General features: G+C 37.4%; 2 protein-coding genes across 2 annotated transcripts; both read left to right on the top strand.

Moving 5' to 3' along the window:
* Window positions 1–931: 931 nt before the first annotated feature.
* On the top strand, window positions 932–13,955 carry LOC132186347 (serine/threonine protein phosphatase 2A 55 kDa regulatory subunit B beta isoform). Its single transcript, XM_059600275.1, has 14 exons — window positions 932–1,462; window positions 3,106–3,209; window positions 3,318–3,416; window positions 3,531–3,650; window positions 4,404–4,610; window positions 5,316–5,407; window positions 9,410–9,528; window positions 10,233–10,356; window positions 10,556–10,679; window positions 12,542–12,610; window positions 12,705–12,796; window positions 12,888–12,965; window positions 13,053–13,123; window positions 13,299–13,955. Exons 1-14 carry the CDS (start codon window positions 1,351–1,353, stop codon window positions 13,433–13,435), a joined length of 1,548 nt encoding a protein of 515 aa, XP_059456258.1. The 5' UTR covers window positions 932–1,350; the 3' UTR covers window positions 13,436–13,955.
* Window positions 13,956–14,736: 781 nt separating this feature from the next.
* Window positions 14,737–18,268, top strand: LOC132186348 (uncharacterized). The gene is made up of 3 exons (XM_059600277.1): window positions 14,737–14,848; window positions 15,658–15,857; window positions 17,338–18,268. The coding sequence occupies exons 2-3, from the start codon at window positions 15,676–15,678 to the stop codon at window positions 17,522–17,524; spliced, it is 369 nt and encodes a 122-aa protein (XP_059456260.1). The 5' UTR covers window positions 14,737–14,848; window positions 15,658–15,675; the 3' UTR covers window positions 17,525–18,268.
* Window positions 18,269–19,212: the final 944 nt, after the last annotated feature.

Here is a 19,212-nt window from a genome sequence, read left to right as displayed (position 1 = left end):
AGATCTTGTTTCGCCTTATGGGTTGTCACGAGCATGTCATTCATATAGGTCTCCATGTTTTTTTCTTATTCGCGCCTTGAACATTATATTTACTAGTCTCTGTTATGTGGCATCGTCATTCTTTAGCTTGAAGGGCATCGCTTGGTAACAATAAAGTCCCTAATCGGTAATGAACAAGGTCTTATTTTGGTCTAGCTCATGCATTAGAATTTAGTTGTATTTGGAGAAGGCATTCATGAAACTGAGCAATTCATGTCCCGCTGTTGAATCTACAAGCAAGTGTATTCACATAAGAGGGAAGTTGTCCTTTAGGCATCCTTATTGAGTTCAATGAAGTCAACACACATTCGCCACTTCCCGTAAGCCTTCTTGACCACAACCAATTCTCCCTTTCACTGAGTTAGATAATTGCTTGACTATGCCAAGAAATTCCCCCAATATTCTCTAGGGGAATCATCCATGCCTTCAATAGAATTTGAGCACGAGTCTCCAAAGTTCTATTGAAGAAAGGTAGGAACAATGAACCTATATAAAGAGAGGAGAACCCTTAACCAAGTACTCATCTCTAGTCCCTTAACCGTGCCTCCGACAGACCTCTCTAACTTTCTATCTTCTTTTTGACCTTCTCTTTTAGTACTCAATGTGTGGTCACTATACAAACAAAGGACATGCATGCCATTTCAGAAAATTACACCTTCCTTTGTCTCCAACATTCCCTTCATCCTCTTACAAATCCTCAAACTAAAAACTCCAAATAAATTCTCCTATCATTTATTCACTACTAACCCTCCCCCAGCTAAAAAAAAAAAGTAAAAACCTCACCTAGCTAAAACACCCCGTACCGTACCTCACCAACCAATCAAACTCCACCTTTCTCACTACTTCTTCTCACGATCTTCCCCTCAAATGCTCCACGTGTCCACCCTTTACTTTCTCCTGTAATTGTATCACTACGGCGAAAATGTTAAAAAACAGAATTACAAGCCCATTATTGAGAGCGAAGTAGAGAAAGAGAGAAGTGTATGTGTGTGCGAGTGTTTTTTGGTTCTCCGAAGCCCAAAGAACGGTTTGCTCAGTCACATTTTAATCCCAAAATCCCATTTTTCTCCTTCTAGAGAGAGAAGGAAAAAACAAAAGTTATAGAGAAAATTTCAGAGAGGAAAATTTGGGCTTTTTGCTATGTGCTTCAATGGTTGAATTAAAAACCCAGACATTTCTGTGAACTTTTTTTTGTGTATTCGTTGGGGGTTTTTGAAGCTATGATCTTTGTGAACCCAGAAGAGCGATCTTCGATGCAGTGATTGGATTGGTGGGATTCGATTGGAGCCGTTTGATTTGGTTTTGGGTGCAATGAACGGTGGCGATGAGGTCGTCGCAGCTCCGGTGGGCACGAGTCAGCCGCTGGATTGGAAATTCTCTCAGGTATTCGGGGAACGCACGGCTGGTGAAGAAGTTCAGGAAGGTATAACAGTGATATTAGTAATGATAATATCAATCATGGTATTTGGAAATTAGTATCTATTTCCCTGTTTGGATCCACATGATATTTAGTGAAAATTATTGGGATTAGGGTTTGTCTTCGCAGTTCGATCCGTTCTGGATCGTGGGTCGTCGCGTAATTGTTATTTTGGGATGTGGGTCATGGAGAAATGTTGTTTTGTTGTCGGGTTGGGGTTTTGATTTACGGGGAATAGTGGATTTTGGATGTGGAATTTGAGGTTTTGGTTGGGTATTAATTGGTTTGGGAAATGGTTTGTGATAATTGAGTTTGCATTGGGAAATTTGCGTATTCATTGGATTGGGAAATGGAGAGTGTGGAAGTGAGCTTGGTTGAGTTGGTAGTGGGTTTGGTTGTGGTGCATGCACTTGTTTTGGGTTTACAATTGATTGTTGTTGCTTGTAAATGTTTGGATTCACGCGCAGTAGCTGGGATCTTAATAATTATCTGCTCTGTATTTGGATAGTGATAATGAGTTTTAGCACAGAATTATAACATTATTCTGTGACTTCAATTGAAAATGAAAGCTGGCCTTCGGCAGTAGTTGCAAGCTTGGATTATATTTGGTTTGTGCATTAAATGATGCACAAAGTGATTGTTGTGTTGCATTTAGAATCCTTATGTAAGTGTAGATAATAGTGCCATAAACCTTCTGGTATTCAGGAAAAAAGTTAACTGCATTTTCCAGATTTGTAGGTTCTTGCAATGTTGCTCTGCATTTTCTCTAAGCACTGATTGTGGAGACTGAGCTGCATAATCACTGTCACTCTTCTTATTTATGTGCCAAGCGTAATGTTGAATATGGGAGAGTTTAGTTTAAAAGGAGAATAGGATGAGAGAAGATCAGATTACTAATTTTATAATGAAAGAGGTGTTGTGCTTTTGGTGATTGGAAAACATGGATTTCTCAATTCAGCAGTAGTCAATGACTCAATGTCCTTGGAGATTCACTGGACTGATATAATTCCGAACTTTGATATAATGACCTAGTTCTTACTATCTTATGTGCTTTTGGTGCTTTTTAATATAGGTCCAGATTCTTGGTTTTCGCCAATTTGACAACCCTTGTGTGCAACTTAACTACAACAGACATTTGGAAATCTAGTGCAGCATTATTGTAAATGAAACAAATACCTTGAAAGCATCTGTCTGCTTTATGTTTGGGATGTTTGAAGAAGAGTGAAAAAAAATTAGTTTTGGATGGTAATTGTTAATTAAATTTAAACCTAACCTGTACGTCTGTTTTTGTTGGTAAGAAATCTGTACATCTGCTAATCTATCTATCCATCTGTATATTCTGGGTCGGGTGATTTGGTTTTGGGGTACAGACTTTGTTGGTTATTTCATATCCTTTTGAAATTAATCCATGAATTTTTCTGTTTGTGTATAGGAAAATATTATACTTTTTTTGGAAGAAATTTAGCAATATATTTAAAGGGGTTGGAGTTAAGTATATTAACTTTTGAGTTTCTTCGCAATCTCTAGTGGTGATGTTTAAACCAATTTTGCAAAATTATATTTTTTCTTTAAATTATATTTTATTTTTCATTAGCGTGTTTGGGTAGGATGGAATTTCTTAATTTGTGTTTCTGTTTTTCCTTTTGCAGTTGATATAATTTCAGCAATCGAATTTGACAAAACTGGTGACCATCTTGCTACTGGCGACCGTGGGGGTCGGGTGGTTCTCTTTGAGAGGACAGATACAAAAGATGTATGTTCTTTCTAGCCTTAAAGGATCAGCTAAAGGCAATATTGATACATATTACAAAATCATTTCTTGTTTGTTGTGACAATGTGACTTTGTATACTGTAATTTTAGCATGGCGGCTCCAGAAGAGATTTGGAGAGGATGGATTATCCAATTAGCAGGCATCCTGAGTTCCGTTACAAAACTGAGTTTCAGAGCCATGAACCTGAGGTACTCTTTTTTCCTTTTTTTCCAAGTTCTCCATTAGTTACTGCTGTTTATGTTATTGCAGGGTGGGATTTAAATTATTTACACTCAAAATGTGTCTGCATTTCTTGGTGTCAGTTCGACTATCTTAAGAGCTTGGAAATAGAGGAGAAAATCAACAAAATTAGATGGTGCCAGGCGGCTAATGGTGCCCTTTTTCTTCTTTCTACAAACGACAAAACAATTAAATATTGGAAGGTAAGAAAGGAGCATTGTCTTTTGATGTTTTTAATTTTTCAAGTTTTCAATTTCTTAATTAGTTGGCACTAGATTACTTTCTCTAGTAGTATGCGGAGCATGCAATATTTATTATGTTTTGGATATTAGTTTTTTATGTTCAAATTTCACATTATGGTGCTTGCCTTGTCTAGAAATGCATCTCACATGCACACTGTGAAGTTGCGTGTTATGATAAATAAAAAGTTGTATGTTGAACTTTTGTTTATTGAAAAGAAAGAAAAAAGAAATGCAATGTCATTCTGTCAGTGAAGGTTGCTATATTAATGCCTTATTGATTATTTACATGGGGCATAGAGATGGTCACTGTATGTCGTAAAGATATAAAATACAAGTATATGAAATAGGCCAATTTTATTTTGAACAAATTGCATCTCCTTCATAGGCAAAAGGTGGAGGGTATATATATATATATATATATATATATATATATATATATAAACAAAGGGCATACTGTATAAGTATAACAAATCTTGTCAAAGGGCATACTGTATAAGTATAACAAATCTTGTTGAACTGTGATACTGGTGCTTGTAAATTCTTTTCTGTGAGTTCTCCCTGCATTTAATTTTTTGACTCATGGATGTATATATAATGGTTGAGAATGTTTCAAAAACAGATGGTAATAATTTGCACTTTTCATCTATTTCCTCTCTGACTATGCTTATTGATGGCTGCATCTGACAACCACTGATTTATTTGCTGCTGGCACAGGTCCAAGAAAAGAAGATCAAGAAAGTTTCTGATATGAATTTGGACCCTTCAAAAGCTTTTGGAAACGGCAGTGTTGCTAGTTCAAGTAATTCAGTTAGCCCTAAAGCACATCTTGCAAATGGAGGATACCCAAGCAGATTATATGGTTATCTGAGTAGTGAATTCTCATTTCCACCAGGGGGCATTCCATCACTACGTTTACCTATGGTATTTGTACTTGATCCAATCTTTTGGGTTTCTTTTTGCAGTGTATAATTTATTTTTTCATTGATAAGTGCCACACGTTTATTATTAAAAGGTATAAGTTACAATGCTATGAGGTCTGCCACTACTCACTAGGTTATTAGTTAATTGAGCTGTCCACTCTATGAGAGGTGAACCAAAGAACAAGAAAAAATGTTTGGTGCTGCAAGGCACATGTTGAAGCCTCTTTTTCTCCTAGGAGCAAAGATTTCATCTGGGTCACTGTTTTGGGCTTTAGTGCAAACCTTAGTTAAGTGCAACTGCAACTGACATGGATTGGAATATGGACTTTTGTGTTACGAGCACAGATCCTTGTTCAAATTCGCATAAATTTTTTTTTTTAAAAAAATATATTCTTAGCCTTTTCGTTTTGAACTATGTATAGCTCCGAAAGTGTTCCGGTTTAGAATACTGGTAAATTTAAAATTTTTATTTTGCTCATTGTAATTGGGTGATTGGATCCTTAGCCCTATATCATGTATAGTCTTTGAGGTCAACTTAGTTTTCTTGTTAATGCCATGTCATCTATGCGTCTGTCTCAATTGCTAGGGTGGTAGGGGGTTTTAGAAAGAGAAACGTTTCTTATCGAACTTCATTAATTATGTTCATTTTTGTGAATTGTTTGCCTGATCTTATGCAGCACTAATGCTTACATTATGAAATATGTAGGTAACTAGCCATGAAACCAGTCTAATGGCTAGATGTCGAAGGGTATATGCTCATGCTCATGATTATCATATCAATTCTATTTCAAATAACAGGTGCTTCCATTTCTTTTACTAGACTCCGACTTGTGTTTTTGAATGTTATTCTTTGAAAGTTTTGCATTTTTAGTTGATGCTAGCGTGTTTAGGACATTGAGAAGCAATATGGTATTTTGTTTATGTATCCAAGCTTTACTGATTTCTTGTAGTGGAAGAATAGAATATCCATGGATTTGACTTTCAAATTTTTTCGAAATGTTAATAACATAATGACTAAACTTGTGGGTATCATTGAACAAGAGACGTGAGATTGATGTTGCCTACAGCAGGTGAAGGGGGAAGGAAAGGGAAATGACTACCTCTCATTATGTATCCATAGGCATTATGGATCTCCAATGGACCTAAAAAAAAAAACCTTTTAAATGTTTACCTGAGAGATTGTTTTTTTGATAAGTAATATTGTATAGATCAAAAAAAGCGCAATGCGCCTCTAGGTACACAAGAAAGTATACATAGGTAGCCAAACTTAAAACCCAAGAAGACCCAACCCAAAAACCCAACAAGTAACCACAGCCAAACGCAAAAACTAAAAAGAGAACCCAAAGACTAAAGCCCAGACTAGCCAACACCAGCCCTAAAAACCCAAAGCCCCTAATGCACCTCTGAAGGAAATGAAAATGCATTTTTGGTCCCAACACAACCCTGTTGGCGCTGGCACCTTTCCGGAGAAAGTCTCCCTCGAGCCTCGTTGTTGATGGAGCATTCTAAATTCTTGAGTTCCCTCTTCCCTTTTACCTTTGGGGTATAGGGCTCCCGCTTCTCTTCAACATTTGAAAAAAGCTTCAAAAGACTTTTCTCGTCACCTCCTTCACCACCAGACAGTCCCACAATGGAGGCGAATTTCACCGCATCTAGTACCACGTCCGAATAGTTCTCCACCCCATTCTCCGCAGTTTCTACAACAACCTCGGCAAACAACTCCTTGTTCTTATGCAACTGCTTAGCAATCTTCTCCTTCACTCTTCGGGCATACCCTATTTCAGACTTGGAGATAGAGGAGTAAATTAGAGCACCACCCTCCGACATGCGAGGAAAAGGTTCGCTGAGTCTCAAACCCAATTCTGTCATGTGCTTCTTCGAAGAAGAACAGACTAGTGATTCTTTGACGACAACCTTAGAACCTTTAACTGACAATGATTCCTCCTTCATCGCAGGCAAAGAAGGAGAAGCATTTCTAGACCCTAAAAACCCCCGATGAAGCAACCCTTTTTCCGATGCAAGGATACAATTAGCCTTAATAGGAGTTACCTTCGAAGGGACACAGACCACTGCCAAAGACGCTTGAGAGGCAGAGGCCTCTGCCGGATAGACAGTAGCCTTCACCGTGGCAACAGTGGAAATAGATACGCTGGACACAGTACTCACCAGAATATTCTGCTGGTCCTAGGCTGTCTCCGGCAACATAGCAACCTCCGACGGCAAACCAAGCCTTGACACACAACCATGAATAGGTATCCCATCACCGAAACAGCAACCCATTGCCTTCTCCAATCCAACTTCCACAAAAGGCTCTGGCTGCACCTCCACCATCGTCGTACGCATAGCGACCCGGGCCTAAAAACCCGATCGGAGAAGGAGAACCCACTCTCAAGCCTAAAAACCCCTGATTGAACAAACCATTCACCGAGGAAAAGATCCAATCAGTCTAAGCTTGAGCTTACTCTGTTGCCGCAAAATAGGCAGCCAGAGTACTTGCCAGAGAGCTAGCCACCGCTGGAGATTCCAGTAACAAAGCAGTCTTCGACGGGGAACCCAAATCAGAAAAACACGCCGACTTTGACACAACTTGCAGACCCGAAGGAGACCTAGCCGGCGGCTTCACATCTGCTTTAGTGACCGAAGGAGCAATAACTGAAACAAGCTTCAAAAAATTTGAGGACAGACCCAAACCCGGATCTGAACCCAGATCCAAATCCAGCGTCGAAAGTTGATCCGAACCTGCTTCAAGGATAGACCTAGATTCTCGACCAAAGGTTGCTTTAGCTAGGCCCAACAAACCAAACCTTTCCTCCTACACTTGGGCTTCGAGGCTAACCCAACAAGGAACCGGTCCAATTTAGATTGAATTTGCCCTAGATTCCTCAATAACCCAATAATACCAAAATTACCCTTCCTCTTCTTCGACCTCAAAGACACAGTTGCCGCCACCGTAGGCCTAGGCATACTCTCCAACGCATAGCAATCCATGGCAGATCGCAACCCTTCTCCATCAGACCCCGTCTCATAACAAGAAGGCACTGGGAATAGATCGAGAAAACTTGAGGAGAGAACCTTCAATCCAACTGCTTTCGCCTCATCACCAGAAGTAGATTGAAGGACATCCACAAACAACCTCCCAGAATTAGCATCTGAAGGAGGAGGATTCACAAGAATCCCCACCGTAGATGGAACCCCCAAGATCCACCAACCCAGTCTTCTTAATCTGAACTGCCAACAGATGCCGAAGCTCTCCCACAAATCGCCGCCACCCCCTCCCAAAATGGCCCTCCGAAAGCCAAATGACTCCCTTACGACCACCCTCAACAAAAATTGACACCTCCAAGAACCTTCCAACCTTATTACCTCCCCCGTGGACCATTGTAACCTTATGTCCCTCACGATAAGATTTGGTGATTTTTTCTTTCACCTGAGATTGAATCGCCGCCTCCACCATATCCACCAACCACGACGAACATTGGATGCTCGCAAAAATATACCCAATTAATCATTTTCTCCTTTCCTGCAGACGAAGGTTAGGACACCCATCTTTTGCCGAAAGGCAGAAAGTTTTAGCTTCAAAAGAGAAGCTGCGCTCCATGGAAACTCGCCGGACCCTAGCGTGCAGCGCCTATCGTGCCATCTATTAAGGAACAAATTAACAGCCACAAAAACCCTCCCAAAATTCTTGCTTGATGATTGTATAGATACCTGAGAGATTGTTCCAATGAGATCAATGACCAAGTGCTTTAGGGAGGTTGGGTGTACTAAGATCGGATTTACAGGGACCCTACCCCCCTCCAAAAAAAGGTGAATTTTATATATTGATTCAAGGCATAGGTTTTCAATAACAAGAATTGCAGTTTTGTTTTGATTTGCTGATCCCAGATACTTGAAATAACCTTTGAGACATTAATGGTATTCTGCTGCTGTTTGGTATTCTCTTGTTTTTCGCAATTTCTGTGGATGGTCAAACACATGACACTTCACATGTGCATGCCTATTTTTTTATGGTATCTACTTGCAGTCTTTCTAGAGAAAGGTAAGTAGAAGTTTGAGTTTTGACATGTTTTCTTTCTACAATACCCTAACAATAAGACCTCGGTTCTCTAGATACAATAGTTCCTATGTTCATTGAAGTTAATGTATAGGGATGAGTCATAGACAAGCAGAGTAGTATACAAAGAATGCCATGGAATGTTGAGCAATAAGTGCCAATAAAGTTTAGGGTCTGGCCTTGTATGATGGACTTTAAGATAAGATTTGTTTTCTTGGCTATTTGGTCGCTTTATTACATCAGATCTGCCCTATGCATGCAAATCTTGCTTTCATTTGTATGGCTCTGATAGTTTGATGGGTATGCTGGAGGAAAAATCATTGAAGGTGTGAGTCATCCCAGTCATTGGAATTCGCTAGTATCTTGGTCCTTACTGATTAATTCTTTATAATCTGCAAGCTCGGTGCCATCTTTAGATTTCATTTCATTTCATTTATTTATTTTCTGGGTGATTTCTGCCAAAACCTTAATTTAATTTTTTTTTAGCCACTGAATGTCTGGGTACATGATTCACATTTCAGTTATTAATTTATGGAGCTATAATTATTATGTTGGATTTTACTTATCAAAAAAAATTGTTATGTTGGATTTTTAAAAGTGCTCATGTAAATCATTTATCTTTCTTTACAAATCTTCAACTTATATATTATTAACCTGTAGATATATAAGTGGCTTGCCTTTCATCTTTGACATGGTTTGGTTGAGTTTTCACTGATCAATTTGCTGCCGCACTCACTTTTGTCCAGTGATGGTGAAACTTTTATATCCGCGGATGATCTCAGAATAAATCTTTGGAACTTGGAAATTAGTAGTCAGAGTTTCAATATTGTGGATGTGAAGCCCGCAAACATGGAGGATCTGACCGGTAAGCTTCTTATCATGGTCTTCAGGGTTTGAGAATTTTATTGCTGGTTTACATCTTTAGTTATGAACTGTTTTAGCAGATCCGTTTTCTTTTCACATATGCTTTCCAATGCATGGTTCCGTACAAGAACTTATTTGTAATATTATGTATGTGTGTGCGCACAAAGACACATTCACAGGGCATACGGGCCTGTGGCTGTATGGAAGGTTGAATCTGGTCATTGATATTGCCCCTGGCTTAGGTTGGTTGGTGGCAGGGAAATGGGAAGATTTGTGAGAAAACCTGGAATATCTTGCCTTGTATGACATTTCTTGTAACCTGTGAGGGAGAGAGAGAGAGAGAGAGAGCTATAGTTGTTTTTCACTATACTGCCAGCCTGGTTTTTGTACAATTAGGCTATCCCTTATTTTGAATTTTAGACGTAGTAATGACAAATTAGTATTCTCTCTATCTCAATTTCAATGTCTTGCTTTCCTGTTGGGACCTTCCAAAAGTACATGTCCATTTTCTAAAGCTGGAAGTTCTTACTTCTACAATCTCCTAGGTTCCCCTTGCCTTTTTTTTTTTTTTTTTTTTTTGAAGCAAGCAAGATTTTTATTAGAAGCCTTGCCACCTATAATATAAAGCAAAGGACATTTTTGGAATATCATTTTATTTTTATTTGATGAATCTATTTGTCAAGACTTCTATTTATATTCTTGCAGAGGTCATAACATCGGCAGAATTCCATCCGACCCATTGCAATATGTTAGCATATAGCAGTTCAAAAGGCTCAATCCGCCTCATTGATTTGCGGCAATCAGCTCTATGTGATTCTCATGCCAAATTGTAAGTGTTTAACTTGTTTTTGTTCTATTGTGGCCATACTGCAGCTTCCCTAAAATAAGAAAATGGAAGTTTGATTAGCTTGCGAAATGTTATATGGGAAAAAAGATAGAGAAATAGCACTTTTTTAAGCCCCTACATATATATTAAAAATATATCCAATACCCTTGATGGACTAACCTGTGATGTGCTTTGCATACAGGTTTGAGGAACAGGAGGCACCTGGTTCTAGATCATTTTTCACAGAGATAATTGCTTCAATCTCGGATATTAAATTCGGGAAGGATGGAAGATATATACTAAGTCGTGACTACATGACTCTTAAGGTCTGGGTTTCTATACTTGCTTTTGATTTGCATTTCATATTTGGTATGGAATTTGAAGTATTATCACAGTATGTGATTCTGCATAGAATCTCTCTCCTTTGAGCGTGGCGTGACAAGTTTACGTGGCTTCATTTATCTATGAAAGAATCATCTATCTTTACGTCCCATGAGGTGCTGAAAGGGGTATGATTGATATAATATGATCAGTAATATGGAGAAAGCATAAATTTTAAAGATGACATATTGCGGCTATTTCTTTCTGAATATGAATAAGCCAGAAGTGTATGAGAGAGGGAGAATATTTTTGTTTTATGAATAATAATAATATTATTGAAAGAAAAGGGAAAAGCCCTTGTACACGAAGAGTATACAAGATAACCGAATACCCTAAAGACTACTACAATCTAAAAAACAAATCAAATCTACCAGATTCTCAGAGTCAAAATTAGGAACATTTATAATAACCCAATCTAAAAGAGATCTCAGAAAAGAGGATTTTTGAAAAAGCACATTGGACTTGCTATCCTCAAAGAGGTGCGAATTCCTTTCTCTCCAAATGCTCTACATTAAGAGAGTGGGAATAACTGTTTAGATTGCCTCTTTGGGGTGTCTCCGCCGGTGAAATTTTCAGCAATGAAGGAGCTCTAGGATGTTACTAGGCATCACCCAAGCAATGAGAGGGAGAATAAATGATAGTCTTAGATTCAGTAGACAGCTCGTCTCTTTTAGGCTAATTTTAGAAAAATGTTTGGCCAACCCAGATAGATTGGGATGTCAGGTTTTTTGGAGTTGAGTTGATGGCATTTTCTATGAAAGTAAATTTGCTTTGTTAGGTTCATAGTCATACCTGTCTATGGTTTGGATAAATTGTTTAAGACCATTTACATGGATGGGTTCTACTATCTACTATCTACTATCTACTACATATATGAATGTGTTCAAGACTCTCCATTCCCTTGAGTAAACAAGTTTATATGAATGCTTAGCAAGATAGCGTATAATATAAATCCTATTGATGCAATAACTACACTTAAGCCATTACTTATGGCTTCATATATCAAATTTATTCTCAAGGTTTTGAAATTGATTTGTTTAATTTTTTCCTGATTCAAGGGGTTTGTTGTGATATTTTATTATTATTATTATTTTCATTTTGGGGAATAATTGTTGTGGAATAGATGTAGAAGATAAGTTGATGTTAATGGTTTCAATTTATATAGACCAATGTTCTTATAGTGAAGGCCTGGGAGAGCTTGAATTTTCATGAGTTTTAAGTTTGTGGCAATGTGTTGTTATCTTTTGCATTACTAGTTAGACAATTCTCTGAACTAAAAATGATCGAAGTTACTTGTACAGTTTCATAGTGTGCACAATATATTAGGGTATTGATCATTGAATGTGGGGTGTGTGTGTGTGTGTGTGTGTGAGAGAGAGAGAGAGAGAGAGAGAGCTAAAGTTTCTGTTAATGTGTTCACATGGGTTAGGACTGGAAGTAGTTGCTTAGATACAACTCAGAAGAAAAATTTTAAAATTTGTGTGTTCTACGCACTGGCTAAAGTCCTGACCTTTTGATATTTACAATAGCAACTGGCGCCATTGAAAATTTACAATGGCTACTTTTGATAGCATTTTTCTGCTCATGAAGCATCTTGTTTTTATCTTCTAACTTTTTGAATGCTGATTTTCAAGCCTTTGGTATCCTGCTATTTTTTTTTTTTCCTTTTCTATTTTGTGATGGTTCTTGCTTCAATTTGTGTGTGAGCAATAGTTCTAGCATAAATGTTTTTTGGGTTATAGAAAATGCTTTTGTTTTATGCTTGTTTCCTCTTTTCTAACTTGAGCATCCATTACTTGTTTGTCAGTTATGGGACATCAATATGGATTCAGGTCCAGTTTCAACCTTCCAGGTTCATGAATACTTAAGACCGAAGGTGAGATTCCTACTTTTTTGAAATGCTGAACCTAAGATTTTTGCTGCTAATGTTTGGTCTGTGTGCTGATCACCCTGTTATTGAATGAATCTAGCTCTGTGATTTATATGAAAATGATTCCATCTTCGATAAATTCGAGTGTTGTCTGAGCGGTGATGGATTACGAGTAGCAACAGGTTCTTATAGGTCTGTTATTGTGCCACCTCTCTCTTTGTCCTCTCATTGTTATTCAAGCTATCTGGCATGCATCTCATGGTTCATATTGATGTTATCCCAGCAATCTATTTCGCGTGTTTGGTTGCACCCAAGGAAGTCCCGAAGCAACAACTTTGGAAGCCAGCAAAAATCCAATGAGGTAATTTTAACAGAAGATATTGACAAGCATAGCTTTAACGGTGGTTCATGTAATTGTATTGCTAATAATCTAAACATTGATGTTTAGGCGACAAGTTCAGACCCCTTCAAGGCCTTCAAGATCCATCAGCAGTAGTATAACAAGAGTCGTCAGACGAGGTTATCATTGCTTCTTCTTTTTTTTCTTTTTTTTTTTTTCTTTTCTTTAAAAAAAAAAAAAAAAATTATTCCCCTCCTTTCTGGTTTGTGACCATTTAAGTTATTTGCGAGCAGTTTTTTCTTGTTTTAGCCTTAACTGTTACATTACCTAAATTTGTGGGAAAATCCATAACAGGAGCAGAAAGCCCTGGGGTTGATGCAAATGGAAATTCTTTTGATTTTTCGACAAAGTTGCTGCACCTAGCATGGCACCCAACTGAAAACTCAATTGCCTGTGCTGCTGCAAACAGCTTGTACATGTACTATGCATAAAGATGGTCCAGAAAGAACTGTATTTGCTTGATTAACTATTTTGGGTTGCTGTTGGAGAAGGGCTTTCTCGCCTTTCCTACCGACCAGTGACTTGGAGGCTACATCAAATTCTCACATTTCAAGTGCCCTTTAAAATCTGTAGCATGGATTTTAATATCAAGGTCCAGAAGTGGCTGCCGGAATTCATGAGGAAGCAACCTGATTTTGTCTCCCGGGTGGGCAGCATCCCCCTTTCTTTTCTTTTTTTTACTTTCACCCCTCACCAATCTCCAAAATTTCTTCTTTCTTCGGTTATCTTTTTTTCTGAAAGGGAAGATGCAGTTATGTTCTTAATTTGTATTGGTTCCAAGTCAAGAAGAAAATGTGATTGTAGCTCTCCTACAACTAAAGGATGTTCAATATTTGCCACTAGGTTTAAGATGAAATGTAGCTTTTACTCAGAAATCTTGCTGGGATGAGATGTTGAAACTTGCAGTGCATTGATTTTTTTATTGATTCTTTGTCATGGTTTACTTTTTCATTTGAGGATATTTAAGTCTTACTACTACTTTTGTAGTTTTCAATTTGAATATCAGTAAAGAAAAAGCAATAATGGTTGTAGATTTTGATACAAAATTGCATTTTTGGAATTGTTTGGGTTTCCCATCTGTTGTGACCAAAGCTTGAAAGAACTTCTACTTACCCAGAAGGAGAAAAAAAAAAAAAAAATTGGATATAAACTACCCCCAACCTATGCTTCCAAGTTGGGGGTGATCAACAAACACCCACTTCTTGTTATGTAAATATTGAATCTAGAATTTTGTTGGAGCTAGCCCATTCAAACAACTATAATGCCAAAACCCACATTTTTATCATACGATTATTCTATAATGATGATGTGTTAGTTTCAAGTAAGGATTAGAATTGTCACGTCAATATTATAGAATAAAAAAAAAAAGTTTCTAAAAATGCAATTTTTTGCTGAAAATTACTTTTTTATTTTACAACTATTTTACCGTGCTGACGTAAAAACTTAATCAACCTTTAAATCAATCCTTACTAAAAAAAAACAAAAAAAATCCAAGTTATAGATCTAACTAGCACTAATTGTGTTAGCTTTTCTATACTGTTTTACTCATTCATTTTTTTATTTTATTTTTGAAAAAAAAAAAAAAAGGACGTCTGCCACGTGGTCATGATTATGTGAGGGAGTAAATTAGGGACTCTGTTGATCCTAGTCCTAGAGCACTAGATAATTTATTGTCGTACGTGGGCTAAACGTTCGTCGTATTGACCATTTTAGCCCCCTCAAAAATTTGGAATTACAAACTAAAGTCTAAAACCCTCTCCTTCGTATTGACTCGGCTCTCGTAAAGAAGGTTTTCTCACTCCAAAACCCTAAATTCTCCGAAATTTAGAGAAAATTAATCTGAGGTATTTGATCTAATTTTCCCTATAGTTTATACACATTTCATTTTCTTTCTTCATTTATTTTTTTTCTTGGAGAATTTGAACAGAGGCGTCCCACTACTCCCCCCGTTTGGTTCCTTAGAAAATTTTGGGAAGGAAAAATAAAATTTATGATCTTGTAATCATATTCGTCTTGTTCTCAGAAACTAAAGGGGCGAATATTTATCTTGGGTTCAGTTCATTGAGATGATGCTTCTCTATTCTGTCGTTATGAAACAATGAAAAATCTGATATTTAGACTCGAGCGTTTTGTTGTCCTGCACTTTCTCAGCAACCAAACAGACCATTTTGCTCTTGTAATAATGTATTGAATGGAGTTTGCGATATTTTGATGTCAGTAAAGTTTATTGTAATATGAATTACATGATCTTTGATTGGGTACATGGTGTTATTATTGTTAGATTAATGACTATGAAAATGGAAGTGTTTGTTATGTTACTCAAAGGATATAGTTAGGGTGTGTATGGATGTCCGGTGGGAATTTTTTAAATCATTTTAGTTTACATGGCATTGAGGTAGCAATTCATTGGTAAGGATTGGATTAGTAATAGTAAATAATGGTTATGATTTGAAGTTCATTTTCATATTTTTGCATGTCTGGTACAGGTCATATAGATGTAAGCAGGATTTTCATGGAATTATTTGCATTTTCCAATAGTATATTTGTTAAACCTTTTATTTACTGAGATGCAATTTCTAAAATTCTCTCACCTCGTAGCAACTCAGAATACCCTGTTGAATCAGTGTTTTTGTTTTGATACTCTATCGGCCAGGTTTAGTTTAGGGTGTCCATGGCGTCAAAGTTACCTCAGTTGCAAACTAAGTTGGCTCAGGCTTCACAGTATGCGGCCAAACATGGAGGTGCCTGGTACAAGCAGTTGGTGGAGCGGAACAAGCAATATATCCAAGAACCACCCACCATTGAGAAGTGCCAAACACTAGCAAATGAGTTGTTTTACACTCGTCTTGCCAGGTTCTTTTCTTGGTCATTTCATATTCAATTCTAGTATTGCTATGTGCCTGGGTTGTATGACTATTTTCATTATCATATCAGTTTACATTTTATAAATCCAGCTATTATGCTGTTTCAGTCAAGGTGCATTGAAGTATACTGTTCTGGTTTTCAGCATGCTATGCATAGGGTAGTTCCACCATTTATTTAGACTTTTATATAGGCTTAGGTACCTGGTTGGCCTAATCTATCATAGGAGCGCATATGGGCATCCCATGTGAAATGAATTTCCTTTGTATTTCAAATGACTGTTAGCGCATAAAGTCCATAATGAGAGAGGGACCATGTAAGGAGCTGGTGATAGCACCACATGTATATTAAGAGTGGCTTAGTACATCAATTTAATTTCTCTTTGTTTTCTTACTATGCATCTTCTGCCCCATAGATCGACCTTTGTCATTTTCTTACTATGCATCTTCTGCCCCATAGGTCGACCTTTGTCATTTTCTTACTATGCATCTTCTGCCCCATAGATCGACCTTTGTCATTTTCTTACTATGCATCTTCTGCCCCATAGATCGACCTTTGTCATTTTCTTACTATGCATCTTCTGCCCCATAGATCGACCTTTGTCAGTATTATACATAATTGCAATGGATACTGAGAGTACTAGGCAGACTTTTTTTTTTATTTTATTTTTTTTGACATAGCTTAGACAGACTATTTAAGGTAAGGTAAAGGGGCAATAACATGAGTTGCGTAAGTTTATAATGAATAATATGTCTTATGATGTTAAAAAGCATCTTATTCCCCCTGCACAAATGTCATGCCATATTATTGGAGAATCTTGAAAAGTATCTAGTTTGAAAGCATACAGAGCAGGCTTGGGATAATACTGTTGAAGCTTGGAAGTTTGTGGACAATGATTATATAAGAGAAAAAGCATATGTTGCAAGTACAATTTAGTTGACACTTAAGAGTTAATTAACTACCAGAGAATCAAATTTATAAAATCCACTCCCTCTCTCTCTAGTCAATTTAGACTTTTAGATCTTATTTTTTGACACATTCAAGAAGGGGCCCATATTCTATATTGTTTAATAACAACACAATTGTTTGACATCTTACAGCGCTGGAGTCTGGGTTAATTTCTGTGGGAGAAGCATGTTAAAATAGTTTGTGGGGATATGCAGTAGGCAGGAGTAATTTTGTACTGTAATTATAATAAATTTAGGAGTAGAAATTAGAGGATTAGTGAAAATTTAGTAGTTTTGTTAGGAAGTCTTTACAATTGTTTGTTCAGGTAAAAGCTTTTTAAATACAGACAGATTTATCTCTCCTTTCCAATATATCTATGCGTTTCATAACATCTGTTCTCTGGGATGTCTTTATCTCACATTTATATGAAATCCCATTTAGAAATGTTCATTCAATATTCTGTTCTGTTATTCTTGTGCTTTTAATTTCATAAATCATTCATCTTTCTGCTTATCATGTACAGTATTCCTGGTCGCTACGAGTCCTTCTTGAAGGAATTGGACTATGTCAAGCACCTATTTAGAAACAGGCAGGAGCTGAAGGTAGAGAATGCTGGCATTGGTGCTCTGTTTGCACTTGAGTGCCTTGCCTGGTTTTATGGCGGTGAGATTGTGGGGAGAGGATTTACATTCACAGGTTACCATGTTTGAGTTGATGCTCTAGGAATATAGACATCCTAGTAGCTCGATTATGGAAGATTCTTACACGTTGGTCGTCTGAATGACCAATGAGCTTTTACAAGCAAAATTTTGTTTTCCATAAATTTGAAGTTGGCAGCTAGTGCAATAATTTTATGACTTTTATGAAATTTCATTTTGTTTCTCAAAAAATTTCCTTTCCCTGCCAAGCCCACCACCACCGATGATGTCCATGAATGTTCTATTTAAACCCAGATGAGTCTAACTTGATAGATAAGATAAATAAGTTATTGAGAAGGTTTAGGCCGGAGCAGGACATTATCTCTGGAATCCTGTGGCACTAAGATTTTGTTCCTAAACCTACTTGTTCCATATTTTTCTCCACAAGGCCAATTTGTTTAGTGCGCCATTTTATGTGCATTTTGTCAAATAAATCAAGATGAGTTGAGTTATCTCTGTGAATGCAGTGACTCGGTTGAAATTAGTGCAGCCAGCGAATAGAATTTGCAGTAAGAATATTTGGTGGACGTTGAAATTACGTGAGAATTGATGGAAAGAGGACAAGAATACGCACCTCTCATATACTACCATCACATGGATCATCATCAGTTTTCAACATGAAGCCAGTGAAGAATAAGAACCTTTTTAGCTTTTTCTGATTTTCCTGGTTTGACAACCCATTTCATTATTTCAAATGCAAAGAGAATCAAACATATATCTAACTTTTTGACAGGGAACATGAAGATCAACTCTCATGTACGTATGAACTTGGGTACTCCCTTTTTTTTTTCTTTTTTTTTTTTGGCTAAAATCTCGCAATCAAAACATTTTGTTATTATAATGTGAATTTGCAGATGGATCTCACAAATATAGGGTAGCAATAGCTTCATACTGGCTCCGTAGTAGCAGGACCCATGCTGACACCCAAACAAAGACCAGTGACTCGCTGTGGCAGTCAATAGCGGAGGTAGATTAGGGCTGAATATATATATATATATATATATATATAGGGCAATGGAGGCACGCCATCTGAGCCGCGTTGCACGCGACAAGGACACAGCCAGACAGGACACTTCATTGGGTCCACTCTCAACCCCCTAGTATTGCCTTGTTGTGTTTATGGCTTTTGCCTTTTGCCACAATATACTCATGCACGACAAAGGGTCCAGTTTTGATCCCACCACCGCCCACTTGATCCCCATCTCCCATCATGCCCCCTCGTGCTCTTCCCAACAGTACCCTAATCTACGTTATTCATGCCTCATGATAGTTTAAAACCCATGTCTCTCATCCCCATTCTTTTATGCTCTCAAAAGGCTCCAAAAATGTCATTACCAGCCATAATCTGTGTTTCCACTATAAAACCGTGATCATAGCTCATATAAATTAATTATAACTCAACTCATTTGATAAATAAATAAAAAATTTTAATCTCAACCCGTTAATTTTGTATTTAATTTGTGTCGAATTTGCTAAAAAAATTACCAAGTTAGGAGTAGTCCACGTATTCTTTATGTCAATCAAATGCATTGAATAGAAGGGTGTACCAGCCTACTGTAGTGCTTAAATTTTCCAAAGGAGGACGGTGGGTTTCTTGAATTTTGATCCATCAGAAAGTCCTGCTTCGATTGACGGCTTGGATTTATTTGCTGACACGATAATTGATATGTTTGACTTAAGAAGGTTGACATCTAGTGATC

The sequence above is a fragment of the Corylus avellana genome, chromosome ca7 (assembly GCF_901000735.1).
Source record: "Corylus avellana chromosome ca7, CavTom2PMs-1.0".
Taxonomy (NCBI): domain Eukaryota; kingdom Viridiplantae; phylum Streptophyta; class Magnoliopsida; order Fagales; family Betulaceae; genus Corylus; species Corylus avellana.
This window is presented reverse-complemented; position numbering and strand designations above follow the sequence as displayed.